Source organism: Spea bombifrons, chromosome 8, assembly GCF_027358695.1.
Source record: "Spea bombifrons isolate aSpeBom1 chromosome 8, aSpeBom1.2.pri, whole genome shotgun sequence".
In the NCBI taxonomy this organism is placed as follows: Eukaryota; Metazoa; Chordata; class Amphibia; order Anura; family Pelobatidae; genus Spea; species Spea bombifrons.
The window spans coordinates 5,505,718-5,528,224 of record NC_071094.1 but is presented as its reverse complement, the minus strand read 5'-3'; the positions used below and the strand labels follow the sequence as shown (position 1 = coordinate 5,528,224).

Below are 22,507 nucleotides of genomic sequence, written 5' to 3'. Positions count from 1 at the left end.
GTGGAAGTTCACAGTAGATCTCTAATAATATGATTGTTTTTACAAGAACAACACGTTTACACGGCTGATCACTCTTGTTTTTTTTTTTTTTTTTTTTTTTTTTTTTTCTCTCTTCTTTCACTACTGATTATTATAATCAGTTTGCACTAAATAATTTAATTAATATACATTTTCTATACAAAAGCGCTTTATGAAGTAGAATAATATCGGACAATATATGTAGTCCGCACAGTAATTTTTTTTTTTTTTTTTCACTATAAATATTCTAATTTTACTTTAACTAACATATTTAACATAGATTTTATGCATAATCTATACACTTATGCACTTTATTTAAGAATTGATTGTTGCACATAGTACTCGTTATGACTCCTCTTAGGATACTGATGCAAACTTTCTATGCATACTTGTTAATTTTTTTTTATGGGTCTGGTCAATCATAGATTTACGCCAATGTATTTTAAAGACTCTATATTTTTTATTGCATTTTTATTAAGATCTGAATCTATTTGAGATGTACTTTACAGATGAGATTTCTATTATATCAATCTCTCTATATTAATATTTGAATGTTTTATTCATGGTTATATTGAATGTATCGAGTTCAAGAATGTAAATTTGGAAAAGACCTGGGAGCTAACTAGTAATAATTAAGGGATAAAAATCCAATTCAATTTTAACCTTTAGGGTACCGTTGTAAATTGTCATATTTGCTTTAAAAATTATCGACAATTTGAGGGTAAAGATTTCATCCAATATACATCTCTGATATCATATATATTTCACATTTTGTTTTTTCTACATAATGTTTATTTATTTTTTTTTTTTTTTTCCTTCACTGCTGATTATTATAATCAGTTTGCACAATAAATATAACAAATAATTTAATTAATATAAATTTTTTATATAAAAGCACTTTATGAAGTAGAATAATACTAGATAATACATGTAGTTCGCACAGTAATTCCTTTCACTATAAATATTTTAATTTTATTCTAAATAACATATTTAATATAGATTTTATGCATAATCTATACACTTAAGCACTTTATTTAAGAATTGATTGCTGCACATAGCACTCGTTATGACTCCTTTTAGGATATTGACGCAAACTTCCTATGCATACTTGTTAATTTTCTATGGGTCTGGTCAATCATAGATTTATGTCAATGTATTTTAAAGAATTTACTTTTTTTATTGCATCTTCATTAAGACCTGAATCTATTTGAGAGGTACTTTACAGATGAGATCTCTATTATATTAATCTCTCTATACTAATATTTGAATGTTCTATTCATGGTCATATTGAATGTATTGAGTCCAAGAATGCAAATTCGGAAAAGACCTGGGAGCTAACTAGAAATAATTAAGGGATAAAAATTCAACTCAATTTTAACCTTTATGGTACTGTTGTAAATTGTGTCATATTTGCTTTAAAAATCATTGACAATTTGAGTGTAAAGATTCCACTCAATATACATCTTTAATATTCTATATATTTTATATATTGCCTTCTCTATATAATGTTACTATAATGTTATTCAGTTTTTTTTTTTTTTTTTTTTTTTTTTTGTCATAACATATGATTTATCCACCGTTCTCAACGCCTGCCATTATTTCTAACAAGGTTTCCCATCTCTTCTCCTCCTTTCGGTTCATTTGAACCTAAGTATGTATCTTGATAATTTTGTTATCACCGGGATGCATTTGTTTAGTCTACTTATGTTATGTCGCACTTGCGGGTGCATTTTTGTCTCGCCTTTTTGCCCCTGTGATGGAGTATATTGGTTGAGTACTTTTTGTCAATTTGGTTTTTATGTATGTTCTAATATGATTTGTATTTTTGTAAATGTTTTTTATGGTTTGCGAGATGGAGCTGGGGCTTTAGGCGGAAAAACAGAGGGGCTATATAGATTTTGCAGGTGGGCTAGGGCCGTTGTGACAGACCAGAAAAGTCCTTTTCTCTATTATCATTTAAATGGGTCTTAAATGTGTATCGGTCAACACTCAAGGTCTAAACTCGCCTGAAAAACGCAGTAGAGTCTATTCGTGTCTAAAGAAAGAAAGGATTGACGTAGCGTTTTTTCAAGAAACGCACTGGAGGACTATTGATAAATTAAGATGGGGGGGGAGACTCTTTCCACATACCTTTCATGCTTCATTGCAAGATAAAAAAAAAAGAGGGGTAGCGATTTCCTTTTCAAATAATATTAGTATAGAAACAACATATATAGAAGAAGATGTAAATGCTTGTTACTTGATATGGGTGGGTACATTAAATAACATAAAATATACATTAGTTAATATTTATTTTCCTAATAAGGAGCCCCTTACACATCTTAAAATTATTTTGGATAAAGTTGAACAAATAAAAACAGGAATTCTTATTATTGCAGGGGATTTTAACTGCATATTAGACATAACAATGGATAAAGAAACTGGTAAGCATAAACAAATTAATAAAAATTTAAAAAAGAGAACTAATTCCTTTCGTAATATTATAGATAAAGCTAACCTTTATGATTTATGGAGAGTTAAGCATCCCTCACTAAGAGACTATTCTCATTATTCAAATGTACACAAGTCATTCTCTAGAATTGATATGGTCCTCGGTGACCTTAGAGCAATTAACCAAGTTGAACGGATTTTACTGAGGGAGAACATTTGGTCTGACCATAGTTTAATTTTTTTCGATCTTAAAGATATCTGGGGTCCAACTTCGTGTACGACATGGCGGTTGGATGATTCGCTTTTGTTTTCAGCAATAAATAGAGAACTTATTTCAAATATGACTAAAAATTTTTTTCAAGAAAACAAAGCAGGTCAAACATCCCAAGGGATACGATGGTGTACTTATAAGGCGGTCGCCAGGGGCTTCTTTATTAAGATCAAAAAAAATATGATAGCAAAACGGGAGAACTTGTTAAATGAGCTTTATGTGTCTTATTATAATTTGATGAAAGATTTTAAATCGGACCCTACACATATCTCTATAAAAGATATAGCAAGTCTTAGAGATAAAATAAACCAGAAAGAACTGGAAAAGACTAGATATTGCATGGAAAAATTAAAATTAAAATTTTATCATAAAAGCAATAGACCAGATAAATTAATGACAAATCTACTTAAAAAACAAAGGGCCAAAGAAAGAATTACGAAGATTGTAACACAAGGAAACATACGAATGTCTCCTGAAGATGTTGCAGAGGGGTTCAGACTATATTATAATTCATTATATAATATACCATCAGAAACTAACGAGTCAGAGGTAGAGACATATTTAAATTCGATAAATTTTCCAGCTTTAAATCAAGAACAGAGAGAAACATTACTTAAACCGCTGCAAAGGGAAGAACTAAGTTCACTAATTGATAAATTACAAAGAGCTAAAACACCTGGGCCGGATGGATTTACGAATCTGTTTTATAAGACCTTTAAAAAAGATATTATAGATCGAATGTTAGATATGTTTCATGAAATCACGATCACAGGCTCCTGTCCAAAAGAATTTTTACAGGCCAATATCCTACCAATATTAAAAAAAGATAAAAACTCTGAAGACATAAAAAATTACCGCCCCATATCATTAATAAATGTCGATACAAAATTATTTTCGTCACTACTTGCGGAACGATTAAAACCAATCTTGCAAACTCTGATCCATCCAGACCAGGTGGGTTTTGTGTCGGGCAGAGATTCGGCAAATAACATTAGATGTCTGGTGGATATATTGGACTATGTAGAAAAACATAGGTGCCCCCTTCTGTCCCTGTCATTAGATGCAGAGAAAGCATTTGACAGGGTCAGTTGGGGGTACCTTAAAGTAACTTTAAAACATTTCGGTCTTTCTGGTTGGATGTACACAGCTATTAATGCTTTATATTCTAATCCTAGCGCCCGGGTAGTGGGTTCTGGTTTTTGTTCTGACTGGTTCGACCTTCAGAATGGCACCCGTCAGGGGTGTCCACTATCCCCTATCCTATACATTCTGTCTCTTGAGCCCCTTGCTATTCAGATAAGAAATAATTATAAAATCAAGGGCATTGAGATAGGTAATAACATATATAAACTTCTTCTTTATGCGGACGATGTGATTATTTTTTTGTCTGATCCACTGTCCTCACTTCCCATCTTTCTTTCCGAAATAGAAAAATATAGTAAGGTTTCGAACTATAAGTTAAATATGAATAAGTCCATTGCGCAAGTTAAAAATATGAAACCCCATCACGTTTACAGACTTTCAATGAGTTACTCATTGAATACAAAGGCGAGTGATTTTGATTATTTAGGGATTTGTATTCCAGATAAATTGGAAGATCTAGTATCTAAAAATTATCTACGTACTTTAAAAACTTCTACTGAATTGATTAGAGAATGGCGGAAAACAGATCTCTCATGGTGGGGACGGGTCAACGCGTTAAAAGCCTACTTAACTCCGAAATGGACTTATTTGTTTCGGATGCTTCCTGCAAAAATCCCAAAGAATTGGCTGGAAATAATTCATACTTCTTTTATAAACTTTGTTTGGAAAGGGAAAATTCCTAGGATAAATTCTAAATTACTGGGTGCTAAACCCAAAAATGGGGGAATGGGATTCCCTTTGATCCAACAGATATATGATGCAAGCATTTTGTTACATATAACTAAAATATATCAACAGACCATTAAAAAAGAAAGATGGTATATAATAGAACAAAATGCCTTGGGAAACACTCATCTTAATAAATTAGTATGGTCTATAAAGGATAGAGACACATTAATTCAAATCCAAGGGAAAAACAGGGTTCTAGAGGGAATTATCCCAGAATGGTTACGTATTAAAAAAAGATTAGGCATTAAAGGGAAATTGATAGATTCATTAAGCATAGACGTGTTAGAAAAAACGATCGATAACATCTCTCTTGCTCAATGGACAGATGCTGGTATACAATCAATAGCTGAATTTATGATACAGGGACAACTGATTCCCTTTCCAGATCTAGTAGAAAAACTGAAACCTTTTTCTCCATCCATATTTAATTATTTAAGGATTAAACATTGTATCAATAAACATGTAGTTTGCACACAGAGTGAAATCCATAGGAGAATTACATCTATTTTTAGCCTTACTAAACCTATAAAATTATTATCAAAATGTATAGAACTGATGAGAGTAATTGAGGGAGACTTACCCACTATTTCGGTAAAAGAAAGATGGGAAAAAGATCTAAACATTATAATTTCAAATGACCAATGGTTAAATATGTATAAACAACTCCTTCCGAGAGTCCATGATCTCTCATTATTAGAGACTCATTATAAAGTCGTCAACAAATGGTATAGAGTCCCCACCAAGATTGCTCTTATGTTTACAACGTGTCCAAATACTTGTTGGCGTTGTGGGCAGGGGGAGGGAACTTACCTACATATTTGGTGGTCCTGCCCAATAGTGTTTAAATTTTGGGCAGACATTCTAGTTTTTTTGAAAACGGTTGACGATATAAATTTGCCGAATTCACCCTTATCTCTTTTATTACACCAAGGTTGGCCCTTATTGTCTCCGACTCAGTTAAACCTAACGATACACACATGCTTGGCAGTCAAGAAATGTATCGCTAGGGAATGGAAACAAGCTAGACATTTCGTTTGGTCTCATTTTGAGAAACAACTGCTGTATCAAATTACCATGGAAAGGGAAATTTCTCGAACTCTTTATATATCTTTAAAAAAATTCCGTTATTGGGATTTATGCTTTCAAAAAATCAATAGATCTCGATCTCAATTGGATTAGAAGTCCCTCTGAAGTTTCGGAAATATCTCGCCCTCGCCCCAGCTCCATCTCTTTGTTTAATATTTTGTGTATTTTCCTTTTTTTTTTTTTTTTTTTTCTCTTTTTTTTTTTTTTTTTTTTTTTTTTTTTTTTCTTTTCTCTATGGTCTGCTGGTTACACAACTGAACGGGGATGACCAATTGATTGTCTGTCTCTTTATTTACAAATGCTTTCCCCTATTTAGCTTGAGATCCCGACAGACAGTATATATTATTGTCTATTTTTTATTGTTTATCATAGAGATTGTTTTTTCGTGGTGTTCTATGTCATTTCTTCTATTTTCGTAAATAAAATAAAAAAAAAAAAAAAAAAAAAAAAAAAAAAAAAAAAAGAGATAACTGTTTAGCCTCAACTAAGCAACAGATGGCATCCAGACCTAAAGCCAAGGTCTCCAGCACAGTAGGTTCCTCATACTCTGTAGATCACATACTATGAGTAAAGTGTTCCATTACATCCAAGTGTCATTACATCCAGTGTTTTACCAGTTGTGTCACCTCTCATGTCTTCTCCACGCAACATCATAAGCAAGAGCATCAGATATTTATCTGCTGGTTGAACCCGTTAATGTAGGATCATGTGCTCAAGAATGTTTAAAGCACAGATGTCTGACTTCATGGGGTGGATAGTAGACCTTTAAGCTCTACATAGGTTGGCTTTGAAGATCTACTTTAAGCCAGGTCAGCCAGAACCTTCATAGACATTATTGCCAACAATTCTTGGGCACACTCAGAAAAGTAGAAGAGCACTTGAGGTCCACAACTATCCCGGTGGACCCAAGTTGGACAGCGCCGATGTAAATATTATGCTGCAACCAAAACAATACTTTGCTTAAGTAGGCTATTGTTTTTTCTTCAATTAATATTTCGCCTCGGATATTCCCCGATACTAAAATCTGCAAACGCTTATTTTGCATTCCCACTTCATACAAGATAAAGCAAGTGAGTTCTGGAGCTCTGCTCATTCATGCGTAATTTGCGGACGTTGAGGGAATTGGGGGGAAAAAAAGGTTTATCTCTGTATTTTGATAAGGTTACAATGGAAGGATGTAGTTGTAGGGCTCCGCCGACATCCAAAGAGCAACAAGGACATACATCAGTCTGCAGTAGGGAAGTCGGATTGATAGGCCCGTTGGTTATGTGATCCTACCCTTGTAGGCTATAGATGTCAAAGAACGTGAGTGACGGAAATGGTTAACGTACGAGCATCTGATCTGTCTCGCCGTAGCTCAGTGTTTCCTTGAAAAATTACAGTGTAGGAGAGCAGACTTCCTTAGAGAATTTTCATAGCCTCCCGCAGACACTGCCTCTACATATCAGAGGAAGATGGTGACGGCATCGACTTACCATTCCAGACAGCGAGTACAGGTGCTCAGGAGGCCGATAGACATAACTATGTCAACAAGCTTAGCCTTGCACCTAACCACAGACTCGACAATCCTCTAGGGCCTTGTAATAATCTGGTATTCTCCATCATCTGTTTTATGTATTTGCAAGTTAACCATTTTGCTTCCGCCATGAATGGATGCTCTGAAGGACGGTCAGATTCTCCTACCCTGACCATTAAAGCTCTTTTTTCGCATGCTTCTTCTAGTTCCACCACGTGTCCATCCCGGACCCAAGGTTCTGAAGGCACTTCTTGGGCGTACGCTGTCACTGCCCTGTGTGGCGCATGGAGATCCAATGCCAAGGCTCAGCTGGTTTAAAGATGGAGTGGCGGTTAGAGTTGGCGATCAGGATTCCCTGCCAGGCCCTGATGGAAGTATTAGTGTACTGGAGGTCCAGCTTTCTGACTCTGGGAGTTACCGCTGTGTGGCCTCAAGCAGCGCCGGGGAGGACTCATTGGAGTTCAGACTGGATGTCCTGGGTGAGTATTGTACATAAGGGAGGCTCTTCTCTTGCAAACCAGTGCATATCACTTCAGTTTCAATTAGAATAATATGGCTTCTATTTCCCCTTTGACTTTCAAATATTTTTCTCCACAGAACCCCCGAACTTTGAAGATGGCTCAGATGTTTTGTTGGAGAAGACTGCTTATGAACCAGTTATCCTTTCATGTCCAGTGCAAGGTATGTATCGAGTCACATTTTACCCTAAAGAGCCAGCTTTAACACATAAAACACTTTGCAATATCTCCGACTTGGTTAAATGTATGAGTTGTCTTCCAGGAACTCCCATGCCTCTCATTCGCTGGCTGAAAAATGGAGTAATGCTTACTGGCATCCTCCCAGGAACGGCCCAGCTAGGCAATGGGTCCTTGCTGATTGAGACCCCTTTGCCCAGTCACAGTGGAGATTATGTATGTTTGGCAACTAATGAAGCCGGTTCTGCCAGGAGGAAAACTAAACTAGTAGTTTACGGTAAGCATTACTTTCGTCTGTAGTGGATTTGAATGGAGGAACATTTGTTGGGAGGTCACCAAACAACCAATAATTTATTCCGCTATACATTCAGCTCCGCCTAAGATTCTTGAAGATGGACAAGGCCAGAATATATCGGTGATGGCCAATCAGCCTCTGAACTTGATGTGTGAAGTGACGGGTGTCCCGTTCCCTACATTAACCTGGCGGAAAGACGGCAAAACGGTGAGCATCATGACTCACTGTTCATTGATCGATGAGCCTGTCACAGAAGATAAGATCCTTCTGAAGATTCCAAGGGTTATTAATAAATGTTCTTTGTGTTCCAGCTTACCGATGCTCCTGGCCTTAGCCTACAAGCTGCTGGACAATCTCTACGCTTCCACCGAATTCGCAAGGTCGATTCAGGTTCATATACTTGCAGTGCGGTGAACCGAGCAGGAGAAGCTCAACGTACCTTCAACATCATAATACTTGGTGAGCACTCATTTAAACCTGGCTTTGTATATACAATGAATGCTTGGTTAACTGTATGGATCAAAAAATAGATATATTTTTACTCTAGAGTCAGAGCCAACGCAGGTCATAGATCTTACGTAAATATGTTTTTTTTCCCCTCCTCTTTCACAATGGTTTGTACCGAATCTCCAGTGCCACCATCGATTTATGGTTCTGGCATCATCCATGATTTGACAGCGCGAGAAGGATCAGAGGTCGAGCTGGATTGTAGAGCATCCGGTGTTCCGAGGCCGCAGGTGGAATGGACAAAAGGCGGACAGTAAGTGACACACCGAGCAATTCCTACCTATACCAATCAAAAACCTCTGACTCCCCCTACTGGCTGGAATGGGAAGTGCAGACATGCGCCACCTTCAATCTCTTGGCTTGTCTTTACTTGTCATATGGCAGACCCCTGTACAATCTGACAATGAATATATTAATACTGAGCACTTATTGCAACCCCCCCTGCATATAACATATTAGGCGCTAAGAAAGGGAACGTAATAACAGGGTAATCATATACAGTCTTAAAAACCAGTTCATATTGACGTGTCATTCTGTGCAGCCTAATAGCCACCCACGTTCATAAATATTTATACCAAATCTCATCTGTTTTTATTGAATTTGCATGAAATGTCATGAAACGTATTTGGCAACAAATGCAATGTTTCAGGAAGCAAATACATCAAGTCCACTATCATGTTTGCAAGCGGGTATCCACTGTTTCTCTACCCCATTCGTGGGCATTTGTGTTCCCAGAGCATTTACTTTGAAAAGGGACCCAAATCCATGATCCCCCCCAAATACCAGTCTTTTCTAGGAGGTCGGAACGTTTGCTGGGTATGAGGGTATCACAGGGTTCTACAGCCCTAAAAGCCCCAATGACGTATACAGGAACAGCAGCTTTAGAAATGAAACTTTCTTCTTCTTAATACCTTGCTTGGGTAAACAGATATTAGGGATTCTGGTGGTGTCCTGCACCCCTAGACACGTCTTTGACCACATGTCCAAAACCAAAGTGTCCCTGGCCACTTGAAATGTTGGGAGGTGTGCGTGGAGGTATCAGTTACCTCCACCTTTGCCATCTGTAGGTTTGTCTGCCAAAACTCACCAAGGTGTTCTTTTCCAAAACGACACAAAATTCCATGTCTTCCACCATAAACACGCTCCGCTCACACATGGCATGTTTGGCCCACACATGTTTCCATTAGTAATGCATCTAGAGACAATGATGTCAACGTCCTGGGGCTGTTTCTGTTTCTTCTTTGTCTGTTACCGTGCCACTTTCTCAGATCCGACAAGTATTTTCACATGTTCCTTTTTCAAAAGAACCAGGATACATTTTTACATTATTTTTTTTTACGTAAATAATCTCTTAAATCTGATTTCCCATCCGGATCAGGGAACTTAACTGCAATTATAGGTTTTTGCGAAGATTCTATCCAGCACTGAGACGTTCCCGTCTGTCTGCCAATTCCTGGCTGCTTTGCATAGTCTTGTGATTCTGGAGGCTGCATCGCAGCTTTTGTTTAATTCTTTTATCTACAGATGGGTTTTTTAACACTGGTGGGAATTTTCTTGGCAACACGATGGTTACAAAATGACTCCTCCCTTTTGCGATAGGATAAGACCGCGGTACATATGGTATGTGACTTAGACATTGTTGGAACCCATGGAAGGTGGACCTTTTTTGGGTGGCCATAGGGGCACCTCGCTCATCTGCTATCATTCAATATAGCTTGATATAAAAATGTGCCAGCGCATAATATAATAAAGCATTCAAGACAACATCACCTATTCATACTAAAAGTTTTAATAAACAACAAAGCAAAAAAAAAAAAGTCTATATTAAAGCATTAAAGCAATATGATCTAGCTCTATCAATCAATGAATAATAATAATAATAATAATAAATAATAATAAATAATAATAATAAACAAAATTAAAATAAATAAATTACACCTATCCAATAAACAATAAAAAATATAACAACTCATTGATTCTGAGTTAAAGGGGCATCGCTGGCAAGTAGAATCAGGAATATCTTTCATTTTTATTAATTTGAAAATCTCTTTTAGTTGCCCTCTTGGCATCTGATGTAGCAAGCGACCTCTTTAGTACTTGGGAATTAGATCATAAAAAAAATCCTCATTAGTAAAGCGAAGAATGACGTCAAACCATGAAGCCAAACGATTCTGGGAGGAGGATCGGGGTCTCTCTTTAAGGATTTAATTACACAAATTCTATAAAAAAAAAATTTCTGCATCTTCTGCACACCGGTGGGTTTTGCGCGGCAGCTGCAGAGGCGCATGCGATGCAGGAGAAGAGGGATGGGGACTGTAAAGGAGGAACTCCTTAGAAACAACAGCTTGAAGTCAAAACAACATTTAGAAGACGCTGCTGGATAAGTAACAAAACATATCACATAGCACATGGAATGGAGGGTGGAGAGAGAAGCAGAAAACATTCCCCTCCGCAGGGAACGCAGATTTTGTACAGTTATTAATTTAAGTCGCGAACTCGACGTTAGGCTTCCAAGCCGCACAAATCATCGGAAACCAGAAAGTCTGCTGTAGGAAGTCCTGTTATTTCTACAAAATATTGCCAGATTTGGTTAAAACTGGGCAAGTAGGTTTTTTCACAACGGAGCTTGAGCATCGCGTTTAAAAAAAAAGCATACAATGTTTGGCTGTATCCATCTCGGAATAGCGTGAAGGAAAAGTCAAGAACTTGTCTAGGAAATGTAGAACTTAAAGATTTTGGTAAATCCGCCCAAAAGCCTTTTTCTATGTAATTTTGCAGAATTTATTTCCAGTCTCATGAGGTTCATTCTATTTTTAGGCCTCTGTCTCCTGGGGACTCCCACATTGAGATCTTAGAAGAAGGGCAGCTACTTCGAGTCAATAAAACAAGGCTTTCCGACCACGGCAGGTATCAGTGTTTGGCCTTCAACCATGCAGGTCAACAAGTCAAGGACTTCAACCTGAAGGTTCACAGTAAGTTCTTAATATAATAGCCAAATACTTAAACTGTTATTGAACTTTTGACAACCGACTAGGACACCAGGAACATACTTGATGTAACTTATGTTCTCTCGATATGGCTGTTCATGTCAAGTTCCTTTCAACACCTTCAAAAGTAAGGAGAAATCATCAAACCTTCACTTTTCAACCAACTTTTCCGTCGCTAGAAGGCGGATGGACTTCAATGGCCTCTTTGGCCAAGATTTACCTAATCATCCAGGACAAAAACATCTACGTTGTCCAACAATACAAACCTTCTGCTAGGGCAGAGGTGTTCTTTGTAGCTGAGAGGGAACATCATGGTTCTTCTAGAATGAAGCAGTGTAAAAGTTTGAGGGCATAACTAAAAATATCATGCTTTATTTAATTTTTTTGGGAGGCTGGAGATCAACATCTGTTAAGGGACACAGTCTAGGTCAGTTCTTTGTAGCGGTCGGTCTCTTGGAAATACATTGGAATTCTGTTTTTAATAGGATTCTAACCTTGGGTTTTCTTTCATTAGTTGGGTTCGGGTAACTTTAGTATTATACTGCCACCACATGGTATCTATAAAAACATGTGGGTTTTCTTTTTATATACTTTATATGCCGTGTCGTTAAAGTATAACTATGTTGTATTGTATTTAAAGCAGGGAGTTGGGGAAAGGATCAAATGCCACGTTTAGCATGGTAGCAGAACAGATAGTAGGCAATTAGTGGTATATTTTATGATAATGAATAAAACGTGTTTTTAAACATGACTTTAAAAAAAAAAAAAAAAAGACAAAATAATTTCATATGTTTTATGTGGATTTCTATGAGTGCCACAGAATTAGCCCTGTCCAAGTGGTGGGGTATAGGCAGAATAGGGGGTTATAGGGAGTTATCCCATTTTTTTTCTTTCATTTTTTTCTCAGCACCACCCATGATCTGGTCTTCTAATGAGACAACAGAGGTGACCTCTCTACTTCACGGCTCTGTGGAGCTGAAGTGCGAAGCCCGCGGATCCCCCGCTCCCGGTATAACATGGTTTAAGGACAAACGTCCCATAGTATCCAGTTCGAGAGCCGCCTACAAGGAGAATGGCAGAAGCCTGCAGCTCAGCAGGGTGCAACTGTCCGATGTCGGCACATACACTTGTAGAGCCAGTAACCACGCGGGCACAGCTGAGAAATCATACAGCCTGGAGGTTTATGGTATGTTTAACGACCTTAAGTGTCCGAAGAACCTTGGACCACGAACTTGTTAGCGGTAATTTTGGGGTGCATGGCTTTTCAAGTCAATGATATATATAATGTTGTGGCAAAACATCTCTTAAAGATCTGTTCGCTAGTTGACACCACAGTTAGGTGTTCATTGCTTTGATCTTTGACCCCTCTTGGCTCTTGGCCTGTGGAGCTACAACTTGACAAGCCCAACATTCCAAATTACATATAAATAAAATCCCAATATATATTAGTTACATATTAGTCTTCATTAGATAGCTAAAACATTTTTTGAGACCTCCTGGACTTCACAAATGCTGATCCACTGTTTTTGTCATCTCAGTTGCTCCTGATATCGAAGGTGGAGGTGGAAAGCCGGTGGCCGTTAAAGCCGTCGTTGGACACTCTCTTGAGTTAGAGTGCTCTGCAACTGGCCACCCTCCCCCAACCTTATCCTGGCTGAAGGACGGGCTCATGGCGTCGGAGAGAGATGGTTTGAGGATTAAGGATGGCGGCCGGACCCTACACATCGAGACAGTGAATGAAAGCACGCAGGGGACATTTACCTGTATAGCTATCAGCCTTGCTGGGGAGAATGTCCTACAATATTCTGTCACAGTTCTTGGTAAGCAGGTGGATTAGTACCTTAAAAACTGCACAGCACCCATTGTACAACGCTGCGGAATATGATGGCGCTATGTAAAACAATACATACAAATAATGGAACAACAATATATGTTCACATATTACAATATGTATTTTTTTAATAGTGCCACCTAAAGTCTTGATTGGTGAAGGGTCTGGACTTATGATGGTGACCGAAAGAGAACCGTTGGTTCTTTCCTGCCATGTTAATGGAATCCCAGCTCCAACGGTCTGGTGAGTATGGGGTTTAGGGTGGATACATAAAAAACATAATAATAAAGCCAAAGATAAATAAGCCACTAAATTCCTAAACGTACAACTTTATGCACTACGCTTTTATGGTTTTTTTTTCTGCACTTTGTTCATTGTACCTTCTTGTGACATTGATTATATTTCGTTATAATATTATTAATATAATATAATATTATGTATATTGTTGCAGGATATATTCTTTCCTTCTTGTTTTCCTCCATATATGAAAGGAATATGCTCTCCTTCCACAGGTGGTTGAAAAATGGTTTCCCGATTGGGGATCAGGGTGATGTAGAGGTTTTAGATGAGGGAAGGACCATAGCTATCCGTCACGTACACCCCATCCATGGTGGCCAATATGTGTGTAAAGCTGAAAGTGACGCCGGAACAGCAGAAGCAGCAGTAGATGTGGCCGTGCAAGGTAATTATCCTCAGGATCATCTCCACGTCTTATCCTGATGAACACAGAATGATAAGAATGTCCCACCATCCTCAACCGGATGGAATTCCTTATTTAAGTAAAGACTTCCTTACCCCTTCTGACACCTAAATATAATTCCCCAACCTAGATGCAAAGCTAAAGATGCTTGAAGGTCATAAAGTTTAAATAATTTAACACAGAATGGATTAAACAAAAAGTAACAGCGCACCATTGCGCAGATGACTAGATCCATTCTTGCATGGTCTCATCCACATTTTTGTGGTCCTCCAGATCTTCCCGTGGTCAGCATCATCGGGGGCAGTAGCGTTTCCGCCACGTTCCGGGAATCTCTGCTTTTGGAATGTGATGTTTCAGGAACGCCAACCCCGTCTGTGAGCTGGTGGAAAGATGGCGTAGTCTTACCATCAGATGGACCTAAGTTGCAGGTGAGTCCTCTGCTCTGAAGAAGCTCTGTGTCCAGAAAAAATAAGCGCCCTCCGTTAAAGTCAGCTTCACACTCTACTGAGAAAATGAGAATAATAACTTGGTAGTCAGGCACGGGGTACTTTCACACCTTCTTACTGCATAACCGGCTACCTAAACCATTATTTCTGTTCCCTGCCAGATCGCTTCCATATCCCTGGATGACGAGGGAGTTTATACCTGTGTGGCTACAAATCCGGCAGGGGAAGGGAGACAAGACGTGTTCCTGAACGTGCTGGGTGAGTGACGGCCTTTCAATAAGAATTCTGAAAGTCTTTGAATTCCTACAATATATGTCATACCGTCCAAGTGTCCCTTCTTCAGGACCCAAATCCCTGTGTCCGCCTTTCCTCCCTTGATGCCTCTCTTTTCTAGGCGCTCAGAGCTGGATGGACCCAGACGCTCTCAAAATCTTTGCTGCACATGCAGAACACTATAATTTGTCATTTGTTGTATTCTTCATTGTAGTTCCTCCTAATATCGAACCTACCGATGTGAATCATACGGCGGTGGAAAATCTCCCTGCATCCTTGGAGTGTCTGGTTTCTGGAAGCCCGTTTCCCGGTAAGGCCGTCTTGCCTACGTTGGATTCGACCAATCTGTCCTATTCTTATAAAATGAATGTCTCCAGAGATCTAATAATTACATGACTCTGATACTTAGTGTATAATAACAATACATAAATAAAAACGTATACATGTTTAAACATTTTTATTGTATCTGCTTCGGTAGTTGTGTCTTGGTACAAAGGAGAACAGCTATTGACGTCCATGCCTGGAATTACCCTGTTAAACGAGGGCAGAACATTGCAGTTTGAGAAAGTTCACGGCACGGACAGTGGGGAGTATCGCTGCGTGGCATATAACGAGGCTGGTACCAGCGAGCTCCTGTATACCCTGGAAGTTTATGGTGAGAATTTAGAAGACTTTGAGATGTTCTTCTTCTTGGAGGTCCATAAATGGAAGATCTTTTCGGTATAGTGACTGTATCGAATCAGGGTCTCGAATGAAGTGAAGACCACTCGCTTTCTTTTTTTGACGCAGTGCCTCCCAGGATCGTGTCGTTGACGGACGTTGCCACCTTTTTGGTGAACGAGCGAGTCTGGTTAGAATGTAATGCCACCGGGGCGCCCGAACCAACAGTCATGTGGCTGAAGGACAAGGTCCCAGTGTCTACGGCACATGCTGGGCTGCAGGTCAGTAGCCATCATCCCAGTCCCCATCATTAGTAATGTCACAGATCATTGAGATGGGTAGGAGCCTGAGTTAACTTGATGGATTGTCTGGTAAAATAAACCATGCATTGCTTTCTCTCGCATTATTTCAGATTTTGGAGCAGGGGCGACTGCTCTCCCTGTCTGCAGTTCAAGTGTCCGACTCTGGAATATACACCTGCGTTGCCATTAATCCTGCCGGGGAAGACAGTCGAGATACTGATCTACAGGTATATGGTAAGTTCAATGTTCTGTTGATGCTATTCCTTTGGATCTTTCTTTTGCCATTCGTCGTCAATGGGAGACATGGTAGAGCTGGATCCTTTAGCGTGTTAACGAAATTCCATGATAAGTTGGGTGTCATTCAGAGTGTTTGATCGGTAATTTCTTTGCAGTGCCCCCGAGCATCCTGGGAGAAGAGATTAATACCACGGCCAGTGTGAACCAACCATTTATTCTCGAGTGCCATAGTACAGCCATCCCTCCCCCCACCATTAGCTGGCTGAAAGATGGTCGGCCCCTTCCCAAAAGACAGGGGATCCAAGTCACTGAGGATGGACGCTACCTGCAGGTGAGAAGAAATGGGAATGCGTAGGGTTTTTACATGCATGTTGCGTTAGAAGACACAGCAGTAGATGTTAGAAGCTCTATGCAAGCGTAAGCAGGGGTCAGGCATATAGAATTTATCAGACAAGTTTGGGTGAAGTTACACTTTGGGGGCAGCTTTGTGATTAAGTGGCCAATTACAAGCTCTGATAGACTGTCAGGGTCACATTGCCTCATAAGCAACCATGACTTCCGCAAGACATGTCATGGACACTAGTGCTAGGTACGGACACTTTGCCCACCCCTTCGGCATGTGGCTTGCAATCAGCTGTCATCCGTTTTCTGCAAATTTTTGCACCGTAGGTTGAACGTGCCCAGTTACGAGATGCCGGGAGATACACGTGCGAGGCCTCCAACGATGCTGGGCGTTCGGAGAAGCACTACAATGTCATTGTCTGGGGTAAGGATTTTGGGTGGTGTTATTTGTGTTTTGCCCTCCCTGTAATGCTTGTGGTCCAGCTGACCTCCCGGTAATTCTTCTCTATCCTCCTTCCCCAGTCCCACCAACCTTCTCCGGATCCTCTGGTCCACCTCAGTCTGTGATAGAAGGGCAATCGGTCAGCTTTACCTGCGAATGTCATGGGGTTCCTTCCCCATCTCTAAATTGGCTTAAGAATGGTAAGTATTCTGGTCGGTGAAGGAGTCCGGCAAACCTTTGGAGAACATCATATATAAAGAATAAGCATGTTCTCCTGTCTTCCACCAGGATCTCCCCTTGAGATGAAGGACTCTGAGCACCTCCTGGTGTCCGGCGGTGGCAGGCTGCTGCAGATTAATAAGGTTCAGGTGGCAGATGAAGGCTCTTACACCTGCGTGTGCAACAATGAGGCTGGAAGCAGTGAGAGGGATTACTGGCTGGAGGTTTATGGTGAGCTGCCCCAGATCATTACTTTCTGCAAGCTACAATGTATTTCAGTCTATGCTACCTTTACTTTAAAAGCCTTATTTTCCATATCCCTCCAAAAGGCTTATGGACCTGCTTTAGAACTGGTATATAACAATGATATAACTCATATTACCTGCTTCTCTATGATGGGATGTCATTTATATCCTATAAGTGTATCCCTTCTTAAAAATCAAATCCTCATCCTATTTTAACTTGCAAAAACCCAATTTATTTTAAATAGCAAAAATTTATGTATCTCATCTTAGTTTTCTCCTTTTTTACCCATTACACCATCATAACCTGATCCTTGCTTTGTATCCTCTGTTCACTTGGGTACCGATTGTCCTCTTATTCTGCTTTCCTCTGTCCCATCAGCTGCACCAGTGATCACAGGTAACACACCTGTCCCCAAACAATTCTCAGTGACCGGAGGTGACCGGGTCACCATGGAATGTATGGCGAGTGGGAAACCTACCCCTTCGGTGACTTGGCTAAAGGACGGTTATCCTCTTGGAAGTACACAAGACCTCGTCTTGGACAACAAGGGTCAGCAGCTGACTATCTTTAATGCCCAACCTTCCCACTCCGGCCGCTATGTCTGTGTGGCTGTGAATGCAGCAGGACAGGTGGACATGAAATATGAATTGTCGGTGATAGGTAAGAATTGCAGAAATGTTCTTCTTAGAAAAGAAACAAAGTACATAACTCTTGTGTCATCACGTCCATATTCCATTTGCATTCAGTTCCCCCAGAAATCACAAACACGCAGAGAGAACCATTGAATGTATCTGTCGCTGTGCATGGAACCTTCATGCTAACCTGCGAAGCTACAGGGATCCCTCCTCCGGTAATCACATGGCACCGAAACAACAACCCCCTCTCCCTGGGAGACAACGTGCACCTTCAGTCCGGTAATACCCTCATCTTACAATTCACTCCTGAATATCAACATATTTTGCTTAATAACCCATATTTATTGGTTAAATCTAATATAAAAACCCAGAATTGAAAAGATCACTCCTAATACATCACATACTATGATGGTTTTTTTCTTTGCCAGGTGGGCGAGTTCTGAAGTTGGCTTATGCCCAGATCCAAGATGGTGGACTCTACTCTTGTTTGGTGTCTAATGCCGCCGGACAAGCCAAGAAGGATTTCATTGTAGATATTCTTGGTAAGATATTCTGGGCTTGTTTATCTCCACTTCATGTATAAGTACAAGGGTCATATTGGCGGGGGGGTAAAACTGCACCCTATGAATTAAGAGGTCCTTGTCTTGTCTGTTACCCCTTCCCAGGAGGGTGAGAAGTCCCTACACTTCCTGATTATAAAGAAATGGGATATATCACCATCCCAACTTCAGAAAAGCAACTATCCTTTTGTGCACCCACTAATAATGAATTCTGAGGAACTTGGTGCCACCTAATCATTTTCCATTGGCGCCATTCACTTTCTATTTATATACCCATCTGGTTGGTAACCAGGCAGTTGCCACCAGCTTTATATATAATGGCAATAATGCTGGTGGACCTTAATAAAATAGGGTGTTGCAGTTATATCCATGCAACCCCATGCTGCAAACATGTCCTCCTTCCTTCCCCTAATACGTTAACCACAATGATGTGTTTAACATCAGCTTGGAGTGTCATCATTATTTGAGGGGTATCTCGGGTACCATACCAGCTATGTGAACGATCTTAATGCTTGGTGAATCTCAAGTTGGATCCATGTTTTAAACAAATCATCTCCTTGTAGTTCCTCCCAGCATTGATGATGACGAGAAAGACGAAGACTTAAGAGTGAAGGTCGGTCAGTCTGTCCTGCTTCAATGCAGAGTCTCAGGTGAGCGTCAGTCTAGAAATATCTGTGACAACCATTGTTATGTGTTATATACAATAAATAGAGGATATAAGACCATATTTATTGATCTATTAGGTCACCCAAAACCGGAGATTACCTGGTTCAGGGATTCCCTGCCCGTACAGAGCGGAGATGGGATTACGATATCTCAAGATGGGTCTGAGCTCTACATTAATGATGCCAGCGTCTTCATTGCCGGCCACTACACTTGTCTGGCCACTAATCCCATTGCAGAGAAAAGAAAACACTTTATCTTGACCGTGTTGGGTAAGTGGCAATTCGTTATGGATATTTAAAGCTGCCCCTCATGAAATGATGGTGATGAACTAAACCCTTAACGGTTACTTTTGTCCACAGTAAGCCCGACAATCTCTGGAACTCTTGATGAAAGTCCCACAGAAGATGTCATTGTCCTTGTTAACAACCCGCTCTCTCTAATCTGTGAAGCTTTGGGCTTCCCTATTCCAACGGTTACATGGCTGAAAAATGGGGAGCCATTCCATGATTCTAGCAACCTGAGAATTCTTCCGGGTCGGTATCTCTGATCTCTTACTTTTTCTTGGGAGTTCAACAGAATTCCATGAAGCTTCTAATAATGTTACAAGAATATCAGCATCAGTTTAATTAATACGTTGGCCTATTAAAAATTGTTATTTGATTTTTTTCTTTTCTTCTGACCAGGTGGACATGGGTTGCAGATCCTTAACGCCCAAGAAGAAGACGCTGGACAGTACAGCTGCGTGGTCACCAATGAGGTTGGAGAAGCCATTAGGAATTATGAAGTCAAAGTCTTCAGTGAGTTCTCCTTGTCTTGTAACAAGCATGGTCTATATTCTGTGAAAAAAGTTCACCAAGTCTAGTATCAATGAATGAAAGTACCTTGTTTGAATAGATCTCATGTCCGATTGCAAAGTTACCCTGGAATGGGATTTTTGGGGTCTGGAGCCTTTTACCTATTATTGTCATTCTTACATTCTGTGTTTTGTCTTCTAGTTCCTCCCCAGATCAAACGAGATGACACCAGCCAAGACGGGAGTATCAAGCAAGTAAAGACCAAAGTGAACAGCAGCCTGACTCTACAGTGTGAGTCCCGGGCCGTGCCAAAGCCAAGTCTGCATTGGTACAAAGACGGCCAGGTCAGAACCCGTTCTAGTGATCTATCACCGGCTGATATTCCTAAAGTGACCAATCGTTTATTACAACGTTTCTCCTGATTTACCTTCCTTCTGTCCCCATTGCAGCTGCTGGAGAGCGCCGGTACCCTTCAGGTTTTGGAGGAAGGGCAGGTGCTGCAGATCCAGCCCATCCGTATCACCGACTCCGGGCGTTATACGTGCGTGGCCACCAACGTGGCTGGAGAAGACGAAAGAGAATTTTATGTGAATGTACAGGGTTAGTGCCAATCGCATTTTCAAATATATATATAATAAAATAATACACCTTAATATATATCTGCACTTTTTGTCTCCCCTTGTCCTTTGTGCTTTAAGCATCATATGTACAGCCCTCTCGCCCCGACTAATTCTCTTTGGTTCATTTCGAGTTTTACGATGTCCAATGTGTCAAAATTGGGAACACAACTTCCATACCCTATAAGCCATTCTAATGTGACTGTATAAGACGATGTGTTATCATACTGAAGTTTGGCATTTCTTGCCCAATGATGATGTGTATCTCTTTGTTAGTCCCCCCAATTTTCCACAGGCCCGGAAGCCTCAGTGCCGCCTTAGAACTTTCCTTCAGAGAAGATGACGAGGAAGAGTTGACGGAGCACAGAGAAGTTGCTGCCGCCAACCCCATTTCTCTGTACTGTGATACTAATGCCATTCCTCCTCCAACTCTAACCTGGTTCAAAGACGGGCAACCCATCTCTGCCTCAGAGGGAGTGCTAGTGCTGTTAGGTAAGTATCATCTGCCTTCCAAGGTTATTGGTCACCAAGGACTCCACCAGTCACTAGTCAATAAGCGTGATACTTGCCATTGAACCAATGTGTCACAAAAGTGCGTGTAGAACAAGCCGTAACAATGTCTTCACTTGGTCTGGAAGGCTTACTTAATTCAGCCACCTCCGGCTGTTACATTGTAACCACATGCTTATTGTAATGGAAGTTGTATCCGGCAGCAAATAAATGGTCAAAGTTCCCGTGACTTGCTGTAGGACCATGTTGATATACTATGTTATGGTATTGTGACAGATTGTCAGCTTGGCTGCCTTGTGTCCCTTATTATTTACCTCGTCTCCTAATTAACCCCCTTACTTTTCATTTTCCAGAGGGACGTATCTTGCAGATACCCATGGCCAGAGCGGAGCATGCTGGGAAGTACACGTGTGAGGCCACCAATGAAGCTGGAGAGGACAGACTGCACTATGAGCTTGTGGTACTCGGTAAGTATCGTACAAGGTGTACCTATTATTATTAGGGCCACTGCTTGTGTTGTTTAGTAATAACCATACCTGCCAATCTATTGTTGCAGTACCCCCAATGATGATAGGAGGGGTAAGTGATCTGATCCAGGAGGTATCCGTTGTAGTCAACCAAACCGCAGAACTCATCTGCGAGGCCACAGGGACTCCCCCGCCAACCATCACTTGGCTTAGAAGCGGGCAAACACTCAACACTGGTGATCAATACCAACTCCTGGACGAGGGGAGGCGTTTGCAGGTGGGACAGCCAACCTTATCATACTTTAATCAATCACTAATAATATCTTATCAATAAAAAAAAGTAACTCAACGTTGGTTTTCACCCTCCAGATCCTAACTGCGCAGGTATCCGATATAGACAGCTATGTCTGCCTGGCCGAGAACGCTGCCGGTTTCTCGGAGAGACTCTTCACGCTGACCGTTCATGGTAAGGTGATACATTGTATCTAGATGTTACCAATAAAAAAGTCAGGTTATACTTCCTTCCATCTCTTTCAAAAAGATTTGGCTTTGAAGTTAAAATTGGTAACTTAGAGCATTGTTTCAATTGAGTTCCGTGCGAGGGAATTGAAGACGAGCCTTCTTTTGCGTGCAGTTCCACCCATAATCCTCGGACCCAACCCGGAAGACATCAGCGCGGTCCTACACAGCCCCATCTCTCTAGTGTGCGATGTGCAGTCACATCTTAATGTTGAGATAACCTGGTACAAGGATGGAGAAATTCTTCTACCTGGAAATGGTCTTCTCCTCATGCCAGGTAACAAACTGCAACTCTATAGCGGCTTTGAACATTTGTGTCTCCTCAACATTTTATGCTTTTAATTCCTGTAACATAATGTTGGAA

The 22,507-nt window shown here is 40.2% G+C and overlaps 1 protein-coding gene across 1 annotated transcript in view; it reads left to right on the top strand.

Annotated features, from left to right (window-relative positions):
• Nucleotides 1-22,507, top strand: part of HMCN2 (hemicentin 2) — a 66,215-nt gene that overhangs the window by 29,866 nt on the left and 13,842 nt on the right. The window contains exons 24-58 of the mRNA XM_053472847.1: nt 7,400-7,672; nt 7,791-7,874; nt 7,974-8,165; nt 8,260-8,390; nt 8,495-8,642; nt 8,817-8,943; nt 11,508-11,662; nt 12,585-12,863; nt 13,216-13,497; nt 13,643-13,751; nt 14,021-14,190; nt 14,482-14,636; nt 14,816-14,912; nt 15,142-15,237; nt 15,406-15,582; nt 15,717-15,868; nt 16,000-16,123; nt 16,282-16,457; nt 16,796-16,892; nt 16,991-17,110; nt 17,199-17,360; nt 17,754-18,035; nt 18,122-18,289; nt 18,439-18,552; nt 19,134-19,220; nt 19,314-19,505; nt 19,596-19,769; nt 19,920-20,033; nt 20,232-20,374; nt 20,480-20,630; nt 20,924-21,139; nt 21,511-21,624; nt 21,714-21,901; nt 21,994-22,090; nt 22,259-22,420. Coding sequence (XP_053328822.1) covers nt 7,400-7,672; nt 7,791-7,874; nt 7,974-8,165; nt 8,260-8,390; nt 8,495-8,642; nt 8,817-8,943; nt 11,508-11,662; nt 12,585-12,863; nt 13,216-13,497; nt 13,643-13,751; nt 14,021-14,190; nt 14,482-14,636; nt 14,816-14,912; nt 15,142-15,237; nt 15,406-15,582; nt 15,717-15,868; nt 16,000-16,123; nt 16,282-16,457; nt 16,796-16,892; nt 16,991-17,110; nt 17,199-17,360; nt 17,754-18,035; nt 18,122-18,289; nt 18,439-18,552; nt 19,134-19,220; nt 19,314-19,505; nt 19,596-19,769; nt 19,920-20,033; nt 20,232-20,374; nt 20,480-20,630; nt 20,924-21,139; nt 21,511-21,624; nt 21,714-21,901; nt 21,994-22,090; nt 22,259-22,420 — 5,508 coding nt within the window. The remainder of the gene's footprint in view (nt 1-7,399; nt 7,673-7,790; nt 7,875-7,973; nt 8,166-8,259; nt 8,391-8,494; nt 8,643-8,816; nt 8,944-11,507; nt 11,663-12,584; nt 12,864-13,215; nt 13,498-13,642; nt 13,752-14,020; nt 14,191-14,481; nt 14,637-14,815; nt 14,913-15,141; nt 15,238-15,405; nt 15,583-15,716; nt 15,869-15,999; nt 16,124-16,281; nt 16,458-16,795; nt 16,893-16,990; nt 17,111-17,198; nt 17,361-17,753; nt 18,036-18,121; nt 18,290-18,438; nt 18,553-19,133; nt 19,221-19,313; nt 19,506-19,595; nt 19,770-19,919; nt 20,034-20,231; nt 20,375-20,479; nt 20,631-20,923; nt 21,140-21,510; nt 21,625-21,713; nt 21,902-21,993; nt 22,091-22,258; nt 22,421-22,507) is intronic.